General features: G+C 37.3%; 1 protein-coding gene and 1 long non-coding RNA gene across 3 annotated transcripts in view; one reads left to right on the top strand and one right to left on the bottom strand.

Annotated features, from left to right (window-relative positions):
- LOC134672125 (uncharacterized) overlaps positions 1 to 21,134 on the top strand; it is a 715,951-nt gene that overhangs the window by 30,550 nt on the left and 664,267 nt on the right. The window lies entirely within an intron of this gene.
- Positions 4,051 to 19,244, bottom strand: LOC134672022 (putative phosphatidate phosphatase). 2 transcript variants are annotated; one of them, XM_063529922.1, is made up of 6 exons: positions 19,091 to 19,244; positions 15,463 to 15,614; positions 10,977 to 11,174; positions 5,271 to 5,444; positions 4,627 to 4,803; positions 4,051 to 4,180 (listed from the first exon to the last, which is right to left on the bottom strand). In XM_063529922.1, exons 1-6 carry the CDS (start codon positions 19,143 to 19,145, stop codon positions 4,097 to 4,099), a joined length of 840 nt encoding a protein of 279 aa, XP_063385992.1. In that variant the 5' UTR covers positions 19,146 to 19,244; the 3' UTR covers positions 4,051 to 4,096. The 2 variants fall into 2 exon arrangements, with proteins under 2 accessions (XP_063385992.1, XP_063385991.1); XM_063529921.1 differs by lacking the exons at positions 15,463 to 15,614; positions 19,091 to 19,244 and adding an exon at positions 14,490 to 14,558.

The following is a 21,134-nucleotide window of genomic DNA, read 5'->3' as shown; positions in this document are numbered from 1 at the left end:
AATCGGTTCACCACCGCCAACCGGTTGAAATTCTAACCTACGAGTAAGTAGTGGTTTACAAAATTAAAAATACCTACTTTCCACATTTCATTATAATATAGTTTTTGAGTAAGATTGCTGTGGCATATGGACAGATAGACGGACAAGCATGACGAAACTTTAAGGGTTCCGTTTTTGCAATTATAGCTACGGAACCCTAAACTTACAGTGCTTGGTAAATTTCAACTACCTATTATTGATCAAAAATTATTATTCCCAAGAAGAAAGTAAGTAAGTAAGTATGTATATAGTTTATTTTTTGTAAATGTTAGACAATTCTACCTTAGTGTACTTATGAGCTTAATAGTTAATATTTACTTACTTCTTTTTTTTACTTTGAGACATTCTTAGTGGTAAACGTATTCGCTATGGCCGAAAACAGTTTATAGATGATTATCTTACATCGATACTTTAAAATGTTGTTATACATTCCCACAGCCATCGGAAATTTATTCTCTTTTAAACTTTCGTTTTTCACGCGTTCCTGAAACCATAAAGTAACTATAATCTGTGCTGAAACTGAACAAATCTGTACACATGAACACTGAAGAACGTGAGATTGATGGAAGAAAATAATGCCAAAACCTGAAAAGCTGAAATATAAATTTGTAGAATGCATTGAGCACTAGTTTGTTGATATTCCGGGCTGTTGTCGTGGTAGGTGCAGCATGCGTGTGCCAGACAAGCCCTGAATTAACTATTTAACTTTAACTTTGTTCACCTGTGTATCCTTTCCAAGATAATCATCTTTTTTTTAAATGTAACTTGTATAATCGGTAAATCATTTCTATGCGATAATATGATTTTGCATTTTTTTATTGGATATAAATTTCTTCACTTCGATTGACGTGTTTATTATTTCCGTTACTATGACAACGTAAATATTAAAAAAAATTATAACGTGAAGGTTGAGTCCGCAGGTGAAGGCACAGTGACATTTATAGTTGGTCAAGCAGATTTTGTCAGTAGAAAAAGGCGGCAAATTTGAAAAACGTAGGCGCGAAGGGATATCGTCTCATAGAAAATTTGAATTTCGCGCCTTTTTTAACTGACAAGTGTTTGCTTGACCATCTATTAATGTATAAGTATTATAATATCGAACCTAAGTATAAGTCAGTAGTAATAATAACCAAAAGTATTGTTAACTATATAACTACATGAACTAAATTGTTAACCACCAATTTTGCTACACCCTTTCCAGGGTCCATGTTATAACATCTGTACTATGGTATGCAAATAAAGATCTCTTATCTCTTATAACTCACACAAGCAAGAACCACGGACGACGATTTAAATTAATATGATAAATATTTAAATACCAACTTTTTGGCGTTTATCGTGCGTACTTCTATTCGTCTTTTCGGAAAAATTACCACAAACAAAGGGCCTACCGTGAACCACGAAATTCCAAATTTCGTTAACTACCTACCACTATCCTATATCCGAGCGATAGAGTGGCAGATAAAGAAATTTCGGGTTTCGCAGCAGGCTGTAAACAAACCGCCTTGATCCATCAATGTTAACAATTTGTCAGTCAGTAATAACCGGGAAAACTATAGTCGTCCTTTTCTTTTGGGTGCTAGTACTAGTGTAAAGTATAAGACAAAGATTGAATGATTGTCTGAATCTCTGTCTATGATTAAAAGGAGACAACCTTTGAAAAAACTATATTTATTCGAAACATCTGTGAAAACTTGATTACTTATGTATGCAAATTTTCAGCTTAATTGAACACCCGGGAAGTGGGTCTTTAGATTTAATTGTTACAAACAGACAACGGGGCAAGTGAAAGTGAAACTACATAAAAGCTTGTAAAAATGTGGCTTCTGGAATTTCCAATTTCTATTCGAATTTCAGATGAAATGTCCATATTGCATTTGAAGCATAAAGACGTACCCTTATTTTACGGAAAGCCACAAATAACAACCAATTCGAGGCTACTAAGGTGGCAAAATACGAGTAGGTTAAAGTAACTCGTAAGTCTCGTAACACAAAATAAGTTTCACAGAACAAAATTACTTACATATAGGTACCTAAACATATTACTTTTCTAATAAAAGGACTGAAGTGTGGTGCTGCGAAGAAACGGTATTTTAATGACATAATTATGGAAGAAGTAGGCATGGAATCCTCCATTTTGCGTGGTCTGACGCATCTGGCCGGGTTTTCCCGATTTTCTGTCAATGTCTGTGAAAGACCTTTCCTCACAAAATACCTAAAATAATAAGTTTTAAATTAATCTAAAACTCTCCAGTTTGCTATTCATTCAAACTGATAAAATCCAAATTTCTAAGTCGGTATACGACCGGTGTCTTATATGCCATTGAAAATTCAACATTAATAACAACTAATTAGGCATAGCGTCCAATGTATAGAGAATGGCACAGTATAGTTCTTACGAATTTTACCTGAATTTATTAATCAAAGGAACTGACCGGTTTTCCAGAGCCCATTAGCCCCTAATCATGCACCTAACATACCCTGGCTCATGGCTTAGGGCTTTTAGCTTGCTGTAGTGACAACTTAAAATTTTATAAAAGAAAAGTAGTCTTAGTAGTCTAGTAGTCATCACAATAACTTCTTATTTTGCCGCATTCTTCACTATCTCTCCCTGCCATCTAACCCAGAGGGGAAAAATATATAGTACCTTATTGTGGCTACTCCATCTTCCTCATGATATTTTACTTCACAGAAAAGTAATTGGTTAAGATAGTTACATTACAACAAGTTCATTTTTAATAGCCGGGCCTTTTTACCTATATGATTTGTAAGTATGTTTATAATAAATCTGTTTTCTTTTTGCCATTTTGAAGTATATGTATTGCTCTATGTTATTTGTCAATTATGTTTTTAATCATAGACAATTGTCACATGTTCGTTTAATGATAGATCTACACCCACGCAACTGCATGTCATGTTCTTGCGGTTTATTTTTATAACGCCAAGATCGAAATTTGACTGCTAACTCCATCTTGCGTCCAGTAGAAGAATCAAAGTATTGTAGAAAAATGAGCATGCAGTTTACTCTATGCCGTAGGATCCCCTTTTGAATGTCATAAATCCAAATATGGCAGCCATACCCATCGACAAAAAAGTCTAGTTTCATTGACAGTTACGATCACAAGTTGTCAAATGTAACAACTTGCGATACATTGTGATCCTAACTAGAGCTGGGACACGTTGGCAAAATGCGTACCAAAAGTACGTTTCTATGAAAATACCAATTTTACGTGTACCACCCCAAAAAGGCAATTTACGTGTTTACCGTACTTAAGCGACTTACAAATAAGGGTTATTTATGCAAATATCGACTTTTCATTAGTAGGGATCTGACGTATCGTGACGTTTTGAGTCAAGGCCATTAATCAAATGACATATTAACAATGTAAAAATTATTTCCATTATTTTTTGATCCAACAGACACCCAGACGACTGTCTGTTAACAAAAAAATATTTTACATAAAGTAAAAATAAGAATGGAGGTACGAGGTGTTGGCAACTTCATATTTGTTATATTTCGAAAAATAGAGTCCGTGCTTTTAAATACTCGACAAACAAAACGTCGTCCATTAAGAAAAACCTGTCCCAAAAACTATTTCAGTACAACACCCCCACCTCTAGTGTGGATAGAGTTCACTGACAGGTGGTGATTGTACGCGATTCCACAAGTCATGATTTATCCGCATCAACTGGATATCCTCCTGATACGTCAAATGTCCGTTCTCGAATACACCCCCAGATTATCACAAATTGACTACCACACTCTTCTTCTTTTCCCTGCGCTTATCCCACGTTATGTGGGGTCGGCACAACATATTTTTCTCTTCCATTCTCCTCTGTCTTTCGTCACCTCAGCACTCACTCCTATCTTTCTCATATCCTCTTTCATACAATCCATCCATCGTTTTTTGGATCCGCTCTCCGTCCATCAACATTCATCTCCCTAATACCACACGACGACGGACTATGACGGACTAACACACAATCATTTATTAAGTATCGTCATCAGTATGAACTGCAGTACGACCAGAAGTCTGAACCGCTGGCGCCGCGGGCGTCACCGCGCGACTGGGAGCGTGCTCGCCGGCGCGTCCTGCCAGGTTATGGGCAGGCGTTTCGTTGGCTTTAGGATGTAGATTACCTGAAAATAAATAATAGATAAATACCACCATGTCAATAAAATTTTCGAAATATAGGTATGTAGCCCAAACTGCCGAAAATTTAAATTCGAAGAAAGTCATGTCCATCTCTGTGTGAGAGGGAAAAAATAGATAATTTTCTGATTGAGGGGTTCGCGTTCTTTCTAATCTTCATCTATTTTACATTTATTCCACGTTAATTATGTTTTTGCTGTTTGAACAGCGTGGCAACTTCGAGCCTCGCGACACGACGCCAGGATTCTTGGCGTCCAAAGTGTGAATGACAGTATCTCAAATAGCAACCTTCAAATACGCAAAAATCACACGTACCAGGCTTCCACCTTTTTATTTAAATAATTGAACAGTCTGACGGAGGAGCCTCACTATGTGCCTTTAAGTTCACAATTATGTAAGAGTTTTTGACCTTCAAAGGATTGAAGTAACTCACCACCAAAAATCCAAAGATGGCGCCATTGATAAAACCCACAGCAACGTCGCTCCAGTGGTGGAAGTTTTCTACCACGCGCGTCATCCCCACGTACCAGGCTCCCATCAACGCGAAGAATTGGATAGCGTGGCGAAGCAGCTTAGATCCGCGCCATCTGCCTTTAAACTGAATGTAAACCTGGAAACCACGACAACAATATATCATATTTATTATAATAATTGGAATCGTTTAAGACGAAGAGGGCCTGTCGAAACGCCTTTTCATAGATTGTCATCAGAGAGGAAAATGGGAATCACGTTTGTAAGGAGAAACGGCCGTCCCCTTTCCTTTTAAGTTCATGCTAAAAGTTGAGTTAGGTTTGTAGGTAGTCGTTCTCAGGCTAAAAGAAACAGATTTGTCGGATGTTAAAACTATTTCACAGGACTTCGTCTACCAGGTTATCAATTTGCAAACTGTAAAAACAGTTTAGCAAGTAAGTGTGTGGCATTACATATCGTGCGGTTGTCATTAGTCGGATTCAGAATGGTTTAAAGCAGTAGCGGATTTAAGGGGGGCTAAGGGTCTCAAGCCCGTAAAGTCCCCACCTTCATTGGGTTCAAGCACCTCTCCCCCTAAACCAAAATGCTGCAGAAAAAAGAACTCACAATGAAAAACACCGCCGCATACATGGCGAAGCTGGAGTGAGCGCTGAAGAAGGACAGCCGCATGTCTTTGAGGTAAGATTGGTAGGCGGGATCAGTCTGGGTGGCGCAAGTGTACACCTGGATGTAGCCCAAGGCGTTCGCTGGCAACGTCTCGTTGTATTCAGGACGACATACCTGAAATTGTAAAATGGAGATACACATTAATACCACAAAATGATAGGTAGTCACAGGAAAAGTTTGGCAAATGACTAAAAGGGGGGAACCCAATGCGCTGGATAGATAATCGGTGCTACACTGAACACTGAAGTTGCCCAAGAAGTCCATATCACACCTACCTACTGCCACTGCCATACTGCTGCATACTGCTGTTAACGGATTAGTAGAACTTGTAGGCAACGCAACCATTAAGTGACGTTCTCGACCGTTTTTCAGATGATTGACGAAAAATAGCTCCAATGACGAGTTCACACCAAATATTCCGATTTTTGTCACGTTTTTAATAGGTAGTTGTCAGGCCGTCTTGTAAATATAATACCTACGACCTGTTTTTGAAACACATTTATTGTTTCACAGTTGACCGATGACAATAGTTATTTGTACAACAAGAGATCAAAGTTTGATATTTCTTCGAGTGCTTATTTTGAGACCCGTGCAAGCGAAAGATTCTATAATAGATTCACGAGCGTAGCGAGTGAATCTAATTTGGAATCTTGAGCGTAGTAAGGGATTCAAAAGCGCACGAGATGTAAATAACTTTGATCTCGTGTAGTACACAAGATTTTTCACCCTAAGCAGTGAGAACATACCTAGAGGGACAGAGATAATAGAACCCAATTATATCGGACTTGTATTAGACCCCGCATGTTGAAATGACATTTGACTATAAAGGTCACTTGAATGACATTTTGTCTCACTCAGTGAGCAAAATGCGATTTTGCTCACTCATTCTGTCTCACTCAGTGAGCAAAATGCGATTTTGCTCACTGAGTGAGACAAAATGACTCAGTGAGCAAAATCGCATTTTGCTCACTGTTTTTAAGAAGCAAAGTACCCTTGTTCGAGCTGCTGAGGTGAAAATTACTTTAATAGTTAAGACGTTTACATTTTTGTAACAACTAACAGCACGCACTCTGATCAATTTGTTTTCCCAAACAGAAACTTTGTAGTTTGCACATACTTACTCGTACTTGGATAGTTATTACCCAACTAGCAAAATCACGCTAACAACAGTCTCTAGACTACAATTTTGTCGCTCTTATATTGATTTTATATCATCGTATAAGCCCGGGTTTGGGCACAAAGCATAAGCGTATTTATTTTAATATCGTTCTAATATCAGTCTAATTGAATGTTGTTTGCATTCACAGTAATCTTTTTCAAAACTATATTAAGCTGCTTTAGGCTAATATCGCTTTTACGTAAGTATCTTGTAAGCCTACATAGGCTTATATTGGTCGAACGTAAGTATCTTGTAAGCCTACATACTACATAGGCTTATATTGGTCGAACGTAAGTATCTTGTAAGCCTACATACTACATAGGCTTATATTGGTCGAACGTAAGTATCTTGTAAGCCTACATAGGCTTATATTGTTCGAACGTTAGAATCTTGTAAGCCTAAATAAGCTTATTTTGGTTTGAAACATTCTATTTGTGAAGTATAAATATACGGGTGAAATTAACTGCAACGTGACAAAAACATATTAGTGTAAGTGTTTATCATACTTTTTATGAATTATGTTTAAATATAATAACGTGCTGTTTATCATCGTCTGTTTATGTTTCAGGGTAAGTATTCACATGGGAAAATATTATTTATTGTAAAGTAGACCCTGTTTTACACTTCAAACTTTATGCGCCTACTCAAATATGGTATTTGAATATTTTTATAATTATTTTATTTCTTTATTTTGTATTGATAGTCAGCCATTGATGTAGGTGCATTTTTCAAGCGCACTATTAGAGTATTTTAAGCATTCTGAATACAAATGATGTGGCCATGTTGAATTACTTATACTAACAATAGTGTTCCCAAAAACGATTTAAGATCAAACCATCTGATATTGATCTTCTCTATTGTGATATAAGTGTCTTGATCTTATATCACTCTAATATCTTACTAAAGTGCTGCTGTTGATCTTATTATAGCTTTAGTAAGATCAGAAAAGTACGTACTTACAGTGTTCTTATGCTATGTTAATATTAGTCTTACATTCTTACAATAGCATTTAGAAATCTAATATAAAATCAAATGAACTAAGAGAATGAGGATATAAGACCAGGTACTCTCAAGTTCAATGAGACTTCGTAAATGTTGTTGTAAGAGCAAGAGGCTTATAATAGTATTATGCTATGTTGATATTAGTCTTACATTCTTATAATAGCATTTAGAAAGTCTAATATAAGATCAAATGAACTAAGAGAATGTGGATATAAGACCAGGTACTCTCAAGTTCAATGAGACTTCGTAAATGTTGTTGTAAGAGCAAGAGGCTTATAATAGTATTATGCTATGTTGATATTAGTCTTACATTCTTATAATAGCATTTATAAAGTCTAATATAAGTTCAAATGAACTTAGAGAATGTGGATATAAGACCAGGTACTCTCAAGTTCAATGAGACTTCGTAAATGTTGTTGTAAGAGCAAGAGGCTTATAATAGTATTATGCTATGTTGATATTAGTCTTACATTCTTATAATAGCATTTATAAAGTCTAATATAAGTTCAAATGAACTTAGAGAATGTGGATATAAGACCACGTACTCTCAAGTTCAATGAGACTTCGTAAATGTTGTTGTAAGAGCAAGAGGCTTATAATAGTATTATGCTATGTTGATATTAGCCTTACATTCTTATAATAGCATTTAGAAAGTCTAATATAAGATCAAATGAACTTAGAGAATGTGGATATAAGACCAAGTACTCTCAAGTTCAATGAGACTTAGTAAATGTTATTGTAAGAGCGAGAGGCTCATAATAGTATTATGCCATGTTGATATTAGTCTTACATTCTTATAATAGCATTTAGAAAGTCTATTATAAGATCAAATGAACTTAGAGAATGTGGATATAAGACCAGGTACTCTCAAGTTCAATGAGACTTAGTAAATGTTATTGTAAGAGCGAGAGGCTTATAATGGTATTATAAAATGCTCTAATATACATATATAAGACTAGGTAATAAGACTAAACTTACTAAAGTGCGTATTAGCTTGTCTAAGACTAATATAAGAGCGATGACAAGTTCAAAACAAAAATAAGAGCGCTATAAGCTCACTACTCTTATAAAGTGCGCAATCTGAGACTTTTTTGCTAGTTGGGTAGTTTATTACCCAGTAACTGGTCGTCAAATGTTGCAAAAACCTAACAAATACCGACATAAACACAAAACTTTGGAAATCTTATTTAAATGCCGGTATCATTAGTTGTAAATTGCAATGATGTATCTATAAATAATTCATGCGTAAACATTCAATAAATAGTAAGGGAAACAATGCAATAGATGAGCGAATAGATAACTGTTATCATTTTATCTTAACATTGAAAACGTAATTGTCTTTGTTTCCGTCAGTGTTATGACGGCATCTTGTTTCATAGTTTTCAGCGAACATTTTAATCCTAAATGCTGCAAAAACATGTCATTTATCTTATTGTACAGTCATAGTATTTTTATCATTAAGTCACCTAGGACTTGGCACGAATACGGTAAGAGAGAGAGGAAAATTTCCTCAGGAAATACAGAATAACTTCTAATTTATAAGTTCATTTTGTAGATTGTAGGTCCCTTCATATGTAGACACAATCAGTTAGTGGAGTAGGTACAAACATACATAAAAACGGAGCAATATAAGACATTTCTAAGAAGTGATGATTAAGGTCTTAAAGGTCCACATTGGTCCTACATTTTATAATAACTGTTAACGCTGCTAATTATCAAACATGCGTTACGCGTTGCAGCCAGCCTAAAGACACGTAGTTTTTAGGCTAAAGGCTAGGATTTGTGGGATTGGCATTCAGCCGCGGTTATTGTATAAAAACTTAGTCTCCTGACGACATATTTGGTCAGATTGACCAATAACTGTTGGAGTTGGAACCCGGCGCTAAACGTGAACACACCCCGGACACTGGCGATAAAATGTATGAAACAAACGCGTTCCTACGCACAGACTGTGTGCGTAGGTAAGCTCGTGTAGGTAAACGCGTACCATGCTTGTGTGAGTGAGATAAGACGTGTGAGGGTTCTCGCCAGTTTGTTGTCAAGTTCGATGACCTCAATTACTCAAAACTCATTGCGCGAATTAGGAAGAAATAAGAATCGTATTATGTTGTAAGGTGGGTATCTAAGCTCAATTTATACAATAGTTTCCTATTTTGAATCAGTATAAACAAAGTAACGAAAATTTTGTAAGGAAATTCAGGCCACCAACATATTACGTAAGTTGTAAACATGATTTTTTGTTCATATAGGTATTGTACTGGTTTCAGTGTGATCTGATAGGTTTTGTAAATATTTGTTTAATATTTGAATATTTTACGTGGCCTCCGCTCTGCGCACGGCGTCGTCGCGTCCTTGCCAGCCGGTAACTGTGAGGTAACCGAGAGCGGGTGGGCGGCACTTTCAACGGGAGGCAGGGAGTGTCCATACTGTACGTTATACTGTATGCATTATTATTTGCGTTATTTGACATCTGTCACTCACAACAGCAATACAACGTAAAATGTCTTGCACATCGAAGTCACAAAGGAAAACAATTGCACTGCGAACGTTTACGTTCTACGTCTTTTTTTTTTAATTTTAGGGTTGGCCGGACACCACCTTTATGAATCGGTAGTTGTCTAAGTAAATCGATATGAATTTTTCATTTTTCTTTTAATAAAAGTAAGGAAAAGGTGGATAATTAACTGTAAATATGGATATATTTATCGTCACCCAACAGACAGCAAATTTGACACAGAAATAACATAAATAAACTTTAAAATAGATCCCCAGTTAGTTTAGATTTTGACGATGGGTGCGACCTACTCGGTCGGTGTATTAAATGCATTTACCTTGCGGGAAAACCATATCATTCTAGCTTTATTTAAATCTCAAATAAAAATTCATTATACGTGACAATTCGATACCTTAGTCTACGTGCCATCCAATCGTAATCGCTTGCTGTGACAATCGATTTGGGTTAGTTATCTCTATATACGTCAGTCACAATGTGTCAAATAACGCAAATAATAATGCATACAGTATAGTACTCTTTATTATACTGTGACGTGAACGTCCTTATAATACCTACTGTCTATCTGTCGCGCCCACGCTGGTACCGTGAAACCGAAGAGCTACTTCTTGCTTTTGAGCTTGTTTTTGGGTTGATAGATAAAATACCTAATATTGCTCCTATATTTTAATTCTACTATTGTGTATACTAATATAGCAAGGAATGACGGTGCCAACTTTGAAAACCTTTTTGTGACCGGCAAAGTGGATGGGAAAAGGCCTGGACGTGGACGCAGTCCAATACGTTGGTCTGACCAGATCTGCACCGCTCTTGACTCCACAGCCACAGTTCACATGGCTCTCCACACCGCCAAGGACAGAAACAGATGGAGAAAGATCGTAAGAGAGAAAGTTATTCAAAAGGGAGGTCACGACCCTCAATATTGAGGAATATGACCCAAGGAGGAGGAGATTGTGTATTAAGTATTACTTACATCCATGAAATGTGGCCTAAGCCTCCCGACGACATATTTGGTCAGATTTGAAAGCAGCTGCTGGCACACGGCACCAAATGCGAACGTTCTAATGGTACTGTAACTCTGCCACACCCAAGCTGGTACCGTGAAACCGAAGAGGTACTTCTGGTTCGGGTTCTTTTCCCTCCGGTTTTGTAGGTACTCGATTATCAATATCTGGAAAGAGACGAATTTACAATGTATGTTAAAGTCACAATAAATTCTTCTTCCTTGTCGTATCCTCATGGCTGAGGGATGTGTGAATGCGGACACATTTCACTAGCGCTCTCCAGGCCGCTCTGTCTTGGGTCCAATGCATGCTAGCCTGCAATGTGGCGTTTGTCTCTGACGTTACTCTGTCCGCCCAACGCGTGGCCATACGTCCAGCCCTATGCTTCCTTGCCAAGCGGCCAGTAATAAGGAGCTTTTCCAGGCTATCTGGCCCTGTCCGACGACAATAAATTAAAATATAGCTATTAAGTGGGTATTAATGATTGTTCTGATAATATTAATTAGCTTAATTTTCAGTATCATTTCGTACTTTATCACAATAACAATAGTGTGAGGTTCCTAGCGACTTTCATATTGATTTTTACTGTGACAAGGTGCGGTGCGGAATTTAAATTCTTTTGATGATACATGATACATAGATAAAATAAAAAAGTGAGTCCTTTAAACGTGGTTCCAATCGTTGAGAAACAAAGGAAAGTTAATGAACCTATATAATATCGTGGACATGATATCAGTTAGATAATATATATTAGATTATCGTGATCGTGAGTCGTATCATGTCGTATTGAATACATTGATTGACATTTAACGATGGTTAAAGTCACGAGCTGCAAGTCGCGCTAATCGTGACTTTGAATTGGTACGAGTTTAGAAGTTAAATTATTAATTGTATTTTAATAAAACTTAATAAAGTAATCAATCCCAAAAAATGGCGCTATCTAGTCATCAACTCATCATACACTTGGAAATTGATAAGATTGCTTACGTTGAATACCTACGTTTTAGCCGTTTTAGCCACATTCAAAATAAAGAATATAATATACAATTTTTATCAACTAAAGTAGTACCAGACATAGATGTATGTTGCTTTAACGTTCATGCCATGTCTCATTTTATTGCTTCTCTGTATACTCGTATGCAGATGCCGATGTCACAGGCTCTCCATCAAGCTGAAGACCGCAATAAATGGAGAAGCCTATTGCAACGTTTCCGTCGAAGCCACGATCCTCAGCAGTTAGGGAACGACTTAAGGAGGGGGAGGGTATACTCGTATAGCGAACTCGCTTTCAGCTCGTTTCATAAACCCACATTTGTATTTTAATGCCTTTCATTATGTAGCGTCACATAAAATTAAAAAAAAGTCACACAAACTACTATTATGAGTACATAATTGCTTACGGTAGCTGTATTCAGTGCGAACCCGACGAGGCCTAGGGCGGTTTCTGTCACGGTTTGCTGCATAAACGGCAGCTGTATGGAGTCATCATGGACAAGTGGGTGAACCAGGTGTAGCAGGTGTGATTACTTACTGAACCTGTCACGGTTTGCTGTATAAACGGCAGCCGTAAGGAGTCATCATGGACGAGTGTGAACCAGGTGCGATTACTTACTGTAGCTATATTCAGTGCGAACCCCACGAGACCTAGGGCGGCTTCTGTCACGCTCTGCTGCATAAACGGCAGCCGTATGGAGTCATCATGGACAAGTAGGTGAACCAGGTGCGATTACTTATATTTTTCATATTTCATATTTCATATTTTCATATTTATTTATTTCGTAAATGCACGGATACATTACACGTCAAAACATTTTAAAGATAAGATTAGCACTTATTATTAATTACATTTCCATCATTGATAATGGGCAAAAGGAAAACATTCAAATCATACAATGTCAGATTAAATAGAATAATAAATAACAATTTTTTTTTTTACTAAAGTCTGTAAATTCAAATTAAATGTCACAGAATTCGCGAATATCATAAAATGCATTATTAATTAACCATTGCTTTAATTTCCTATAAAATGAGTTATATATTATTTTTCTCAAAAATGGACGGCAAAGTCGACTTTGCCGTCTAAAAAATTGGTCGCGAAGCGCGTAGTTTATGGTCAGTCAAAAATTAAAAAGTTAAAAACATTGCAGTCTCGATTTTGGGACTGCAATGTTGCATACAAATTCCATTATTTGTCGAGTTCCAAACTTTTTAAAAGTTGAAATGACCATATCAAATGAAGGCACAGGCCCATTAAACAGCCAAACAGATGATTAGTACCGCGACTATTTGGATGTCTCAAATAAGTTGGCGTATTTTTGGCAGAAAAATACACTTCTATTTTTTTATTAAAAAAAATAAAAAGGCGGCAAGGGCTTTTTTCTGTCAAAATATATATGTAAGAACGTTGCTTTTGTAAAATATTTCTATGATATTTATATTTCTTGCACCATTTTTGAGAAAAGCACTATATATGACTCGGCTGGAAGGCTAAGTACTTGCTGGCTTCGGATTCAATTAAACGGACTCCCAAGGTCGTCCGTTTAAAACGAATCCTCAGCCTGCAAGTAGCTACTTCCGAGCCTCGACAATAATGTACTATTCTACGTTTTGTATCTCATTTGGGATGGCATTGTAGATTTTGGGACCGATTACATAGCTGGTTTTGGTGGACTTGGTTAGTCTGCATTTGGTTGTAGCCAGTATGCCCCTTTGTCTGACTCTCAAACATCGCAGATTGTCGGGCCTTAATGGGAAGTGACCAATGTTAGTCCTTACGAATTTTGCGACATTGAATATATATTGTGACGGAACTGTCATTATGTTTAGAGATATAAACAGCTGTCGAGCCGGTGAGCGGGGAGGGGCGCGCTTACTGTAGCTATATTCAGTGCGAACCCGACGAGACCTAGGGCGGCTTTTGTCACGCTCTGCTGCATAAACGGCAGCCGTATGGAGTCATCATGGACAAATGTGGAACCAGGTGTGATTACTTACTGTAGCTATATTCAGTGCGAACCCCACGAGACCTAGGGCGGCTTCTGTCACGCTCTGCTGCATAAATGGCAGCCGTATGGAGTCCTCATGGACAAGTGGGTGAACCAGGTGCGATTACTTACTGTAGCTATATTGAGTGCGAACCCGACGAGACCTAGGGCGGCTTCTGTCACGCTCTGCTGCATAAACGGCAGCCGTATGGAGTCCTCATGGACAAGTGGGTGAACCAGGTGCGATTACTTACTGTAGCTATATTCAGTGTGAACCCGACGAGACCTAGGGCGGCTTCTGTCACGCTTTGCTGCATAAACGGCAGCCGTATGGAGTCCTCATGGACAAGTGGGTGAACCAGATGCGATTACTTACTGTAGCTATATTGAGTGCGAACCCGACGAGACCTAGGGCGGCTTCTGTCACGCTCTGCTGCATAAACGGCAGCCGTATGGAGTCCTCATGGACAAGTGGGTGAACCAGGTGCGATTACTTACTGTAGCTATATTCAGTGCGAACCCGACGAGACCTAGGGCGGCTTCTGTCACGCTTTGCTGCATAAACGGCAGCCGTATGGAGTCCTCATGGACAAGTGGGTGAACCAGGTGCGATTACTTACTGTAGCTATATTCAGTGCGAGCCCGACGAGACCTAGGGCGGCTTCTGTCACGCTCTGCTGCATAAACGGCAGCCGTATGGAGTCCTCATGGACAAGTGGGTGAACCAGGTGCGATTACTTACTGTAGCTATATTCAGTGCGAACCCGACGAGACCTAGGGCGGCTTCTGTCACGCTTTGCTGCATAAACGGCAGCCGTATGGAGTCCTCATGGACAAGTGGGTGAACCAGGTGCGATTACTTACTGTAGCTATATTCAGTGCGAGCCCGACGAGACCTAGGGCGGCTTCTGTCACGCTCTGCTGCATAAACGGCAGCCGTATGGAGTCCTCATGGACAAGTGGGTGAACCAGGTGCGATTACTTACTGTAGCTATATTCAGTGCGAACCCGACGAGACCTAGGGCGGCTTCTGTCACGCTCTGCTGCATAAACGGCAGCTGTATGGAGTCATCATGGACAAGTGGGTGAACCAGGTGCGATTACTTACTGTAGATATATTCAGTGCGAACCCGACGAGGCCTAGGGCGGCTTCTGTCACGCTCTGCTGCATAAACGGCAGCCGTATGGAGTCATCATGGACGAGTGTGAACCAGGTGTGATTACTTACTGTAGCTATATTCAGTGCGAACCACCCCACGAGGCCTAGGGCGGCTTCTGTCACGCTCTGCTGCATAAACGGCAGCCGTATGGAGTCATCATGGACGAGTGTGAACCAGGTGTGATTACTTACTGTAGATATATTCAGTGCGAACCCGACGAGGCCTAGGGCGGCTTCTGTCACGCTCTGCTGCATAAACGGCAGCCGTATGGAGTCATCATGGACGAGTGTGAACCAGGTGTGATTACTTACTGTAGCTATATTCAGTGCGAACCCGACGAGACTTAGGGCGGCTTCTGTCACGCTCTGCTGCATAAACGGCAGCCGTAAGGAGTCATCATGGACGAAGAAACCACGCTCGAACGGGTAGGCCCATTGCGTCAACGCTAGTAATGGAACGCCCACTGAAAATCAAATTATTGATATTTAATAATTAATTTCATTTATTCATGAACAATAATAGCTACGAGTAGGTACAGTGAGCTACATCGCATCTGAATTTTACAATTAATACAATGGAATAAGTCATAGAAGGTAGCATTAAGATCCTATAGAAGTGGTATACGCGTGCCTCCGTGAGGGACAAAACATACGCAATGCGACAATATGATTGGTCGAATTTATTTGTTGCCCTCCATACTCCGTACTAAATTTACGGTGGGGAACAAATAAAATGTAAGACTGTGACAAGGACAAACAAAAGCTCTTTCGCTGCTACTTCTTCTGAAAGATATATTAAGACAATCCTGTTCACTTCCCACCTTTCATGCCAGATCCAGTTATATACTAGATTCATGGGTATAGGGTTACCAGATGACAGGAATTTTCTTGACATGTCAGGAATTTTGGCCTTTTGTCAGGAATGGGGACGGAACACGAAAAAGTCAGGATTTTTTTGAATTGGTAGACTTTTTTATAAAGTACCTTTTTATTTACTTAAATTAATACAAATAATACATTTAATAAAACGCGGCTATATCGGCTCAATCGGGTGGTGACGCGTCGCTAACTGTTAGACGTCACCCCCCCCCCCCCCCCACTTTATTTACGCCTAACTGCGAAATCTAGTTTTTATTCTCCCAGTTTTAGCGTTTGCACGGTTGCAAAGAAAAGTCAGAACTTTTCATCATCATCATCATAACTTAAGCTTGTCGGTGGAGCAATCGCCAATCATTTCTTTCTTGTGCCAGTCTTTTAATTTCCACATACGACGCATTATGTTTTATTATATTTTATTTTTTTTATTTTGGTGACTTTTACCTGAGTAAAACTAAAGCTGTTAAAATTAAATACCTACGTATCATCTCATTTTAAGTTTTAGTCTTCTTATGGGTAATTTATTTGTATTAGCTGTCATTAATAAAATTATTGCTCAACTAAATATGAATCTGAAATACTTATATAATAAAATTAATACCTAAAATTAAGTATAATAATACGTAAATTACGTATCATCTTATTCCTTTAAACGAGCAATTGTTGTATGTATATTTATTTATTTATATTTCGGGAATCTCGGAAACGGCTCTAATGCCTTTGCTATATGGGGGTTTTCGGGGGTGAAAAATCGATCTAGCTATATCTTATCTCTGGGAAATCGCGCAAATTTGAGTTTTTATATGTTTTCCGAGGAAAGCTCGATCTCACAGATATTGTTTTTAACTTGAGAAAATAATAGACCGAAGAGCGGAGTAACGAAACCAAAACGATTACCTAAGTATTTTATTACCACAATCAGAGCTAGTAGGTAACATAATCTATGATCTAGGTATACAATACATGTTAGTAAAGATAAAATAAATGATTAATAAGCTATTATCATAGATGTTGTTATCATAGAATATTAGGAAATGAATAGATAATGCTTTATTACGTTCGTTATATAACGAATTACGCAGATAGGATGGGTACCTACTAAAATTATACCGGGTGTGGCCTGTAATATGAGCAAAAATTTAAACTGTAGGCTGTACTCCTCATACTGACCAACATTTGTTCAGCGACTTTTAAAAATAACTTTTGGTTTGATTTTAAATAAGGTACTTGCGCCTAATAAGGCCCAGTTTTAAAGCTTGCTCATTTTCAAAATTTCATACTTTTATAAGTGTAAATGAGTTTAAATTTCTCGCCCATGTTTGGTTAGTACCATAGACGAAATTGCAAATTCATATCAAAAATGAAAAAAATAAAAAATTAAATTAAAAGTGGGCCTTATTAGGCGCAAGTACCTTACACTTTAAAGTTTATTCTAAGACGCAATGTATTACGAATTTTGTTATGTTTAAGGCGTGACAAGCAACGTCAATCACAATGAAATGGCGTGGCGATGGCGTCCATTGAAGATAATATTTATTTTGTATGAAATATAGGGAGTCTAAATACTTCATAATTTTTAAAAGTTGTTGAACAAAAGTGTCACCGTTTGAGGAGTGCAATCTATGTTTTAATTATTTGCTCATGTTACAGGCCACACCCGGTATAAGGTAGGTTAGCTAACTACCTAAATTTTTACTGTTTATAACAGACTTCTGAAAAGAAAAGATTGATTTTAAATAGAATAGTAGATGGATGGGTGGATGAACTATTTCATGTTTTTTTATTCTGTCCCAGGGGACAATAGTAGGTATAGTATATGCGAAAAAAACTGCTTTTTCCGTTAGGAACTACATACGACATTCATGTCGTGTGTATAGAAAGAGATCGATGATCTATCAAATGTTTGTTTAAGATGCTGGTACGCCTACGTTTTCCTTTGACAAAAACTAATTTGATTCAATCATTTTTTTACGAAATGTTTTTACAAGCGCATTACACGGTTGAATGAAATAATTATTCGTCATTATTCAAGGCTGCACTGTGCACTACGGAATCTATTATCAGAGAAACGTAAGAATTGATTTTAACAATGATAGGATAACTGAGCTTTACTTATAAATCTTATAATATGAAGCTTAATGCTAGTTTTAGTATATCAGAGAGTCAATTCATATCGGCGAATAAGTATAGCCTGCTTTCGGCAGTACAATACGCTGCGTATTTTGTTTGATATGTTTCTATCACTTGTGGTGTCTGGTGTCCAATAGCCTAATCTCATGAGAGATGTCACTAGGTACTTACATACATTTTTGCAACTAGATTATAGGTAGGTATATAGACTATTTTTGATGAGATGACGGGCGACAGAGAGGTAAGTATGGAAGGAAAAGGCATGCTGCGCCGACCCCAAGTGAATAGGACAAGGGCAACCGAATGATGATACATAAACCCTATTCAGACGGTCATGGATCATAGATCATATAGTAGGTAGGTACCTACCTACTTAGTTATAATACTTAGCCGCCTTAGACTGACGTACGTAAATACTGACAAGACTGATTTGCATATGATATGAGCACAATTATAATTCAAAATTTTGCGAACCTTACATAGATTACTCCCAAATCAAAAACATTTAATATTAATATAATTAATTTCAAAATTAATGATAGATTCGCAATACAATGTTTCACCCCAAATAAAGGGGTCTGCTCACCTACCTACATGGTGACATGAATCGCCCATATGCAGGCGTGCATCTCATCTCGATGGACCATTAAGTAGGTATTTGTAAGTTAACTCGAGCCGCCCACCATACAAAATTATAGCCAAGGAAGTTAGAATCTTGTTGTATTTTCAATTGGGTTGAATTTAATTTGTTCTAAAATTACACGAAACAAATGAAATGCTAAATAGAAAGTAGGAATTTACCAAATTAAATAAGATACTAATGCAAACTAATTGAGTACTTTAGTTACCTTCATTATTAGGTATGGTTTTAGTTCAAACCAATTAAACAAACCGTTGTTTTTAAACTATTATAAAATATGTAAAAGAAACTCACCGCACGCTAACACGAACAAATCCAGCAGCAGCTGCCATTTTTTATCCTTCGCCATATCACAAAAACAAAAGTGACAAAAGAAATGCACTTTTTTTAAAACAGTCGACAGTCACGAAATCTCGTATTTTAGCGGACACGTCACCCAAAGTGAGGACACCGCTTACAACTGATACTAGTGACAGTAGTGACTAATCTATTCACCTTCAATACCGCAATTAAAATCTTGTCAGTATTTGCAATTTATTTTCCTTGGATTTTAAACTCTAACGAGATGGGAGTAGGGTTCGTTCTTGGGTGTTGTCTTTTTAAATATCTGCATGTAATCTGAGGATGGTTATGAATAATAAATAAAAGAATTACCGCCGCTGATAAGTGAAATGACGCGTTTCCTTCCTCAGGTTGGATTATAAGTATTATGACGATGTTTATTTTTACTTATATTATCCATACTTATACTTAAGTCATTAGATGATAAAAAACAGATAATATACGAGTTCTCAACCAGTTTTTACACGATCTATTGCAAGGTATGCCTACAACTTATCAGCCCAAAGGTTGACTTATAGACAGGGACAGGAACCGGTTACCTTAACCGGGGTTTTTCATAGGGTTATTTTAGAAGCGGTTGTAAAAACCCCTACCATAACGGTAACCGTATGATAAGGTAACACTTTGATTCGGTAACCGTATCAGATACGGTTAACCTCTGTTACCGGTAACCGAAATAAAAACCCAGTCTATTCAGTTACCTCATTATAAGGTTTTTGACTAGTTCAAACGATTGCAATCTTTACGCCCACTTAAATTCAACTTGTTATTGAATAACCGAGGTTGGCATGGGCGATCTATGAAGCCAGCACAAACAAGTTTTTTTGCCGTTCCTTTGCTTATCTTTATACCTACCCGTGTGGTGTGTTCTTATTTTAAATCTTATTATATTATAAATAAAATAATTAAAATAAATAAAGTGAAAGAATAAATAAAATAAATAAAATAAATAAAATAAATAAAATAAACAAAATAAATAAAATAAATAACATAAATAATATATAAAATAAATACTTCCGGTCCTGTAATAATAAAATTATAGGTCGTCCGTTTAAAACGAATCCTCAGCCCGCAGGTAGCTACTTCCGAGCCTCGACAATAATGTACTAAAAATGTAGCAAACCAATAAGCAACGGATAATAAAGGTTACCATAACTGAATGAAAACCTGTTAAAAACCCTTAACAATGTTAGGGTTACCGTTTCAATAAGCTTACCATTACAATCAGGTAACCGTATGATAGGGTTACCGAATGATAAGGTAACCGAAACGATTGGGTTACCGAATTGATAGGATTAAGCGTAAAGAGGGGTTTTCCGGTCCTTGCTTATAGATAATGACTTATGGGGTCTCTATTGTTTCCCAAATAGTTTTAAGCCATAATGTATTGTTTGTCCGAATTTTCGTTAGTCATAATTGGTTTTTCTCAGAAACGCGTAACTTTTCAGGATTGCCATAAAACAAACCTAACCTAAATCTATAGAATAACCTGACGAAAATCCTGAAAAGTTAACGTTTTATGACTAACGATAATATGACAAACGTTACATTATGACTTAAAACTTTATGGGAAACAAAGGGATCCCTGACTTATGGCATTTCCGCCTTTTTGTACGATGTGTTTTCTTTTGTGCAATAAAGATAGGTACCCAGTGTGTTTTGTTATTGACACGTATCTTTTAATCTCTAGATCTAGCATAATATATGGGTCTTTGTATTCTCAAGAATCTTAGATTGAGGTGTCTAGACACATATCAATCGAATGAATCTAGGTAGTAATAATCACACGGGTAGGTTATTTCCTAATATTACAAATAAATACATTGTCTTTTTATATTTATATTATTTTCAGAAGGATTATTAATGCGGAAAAATGTAGTGTTTGGAAATATCCGCAAAATGTTGTTAGTGTCTAACTAAATAAAACCATAATCTCATAAATTATTTTTATTTATTTAAAATTATGCTTTTCATTAATGTAAAATTCAAAATAAGC

This window comes from Cydia fagiglandana, chromosome 16 (assembly GCF_963556715.1).
Source record: "Cydia fagiglandana chromosome 16, ilCydFagi1.1, whole genome shotgun sequence".
Lineage (NCBI taxonomy): Eukaryota > Metazoa > Arthropoda > Insecta > Lepidoptera > Tortricidae > Cydia > Cydia fagiglandana.
This window is presented reverse-complemented; position numbering and strand designations above follow the sequence as displayed.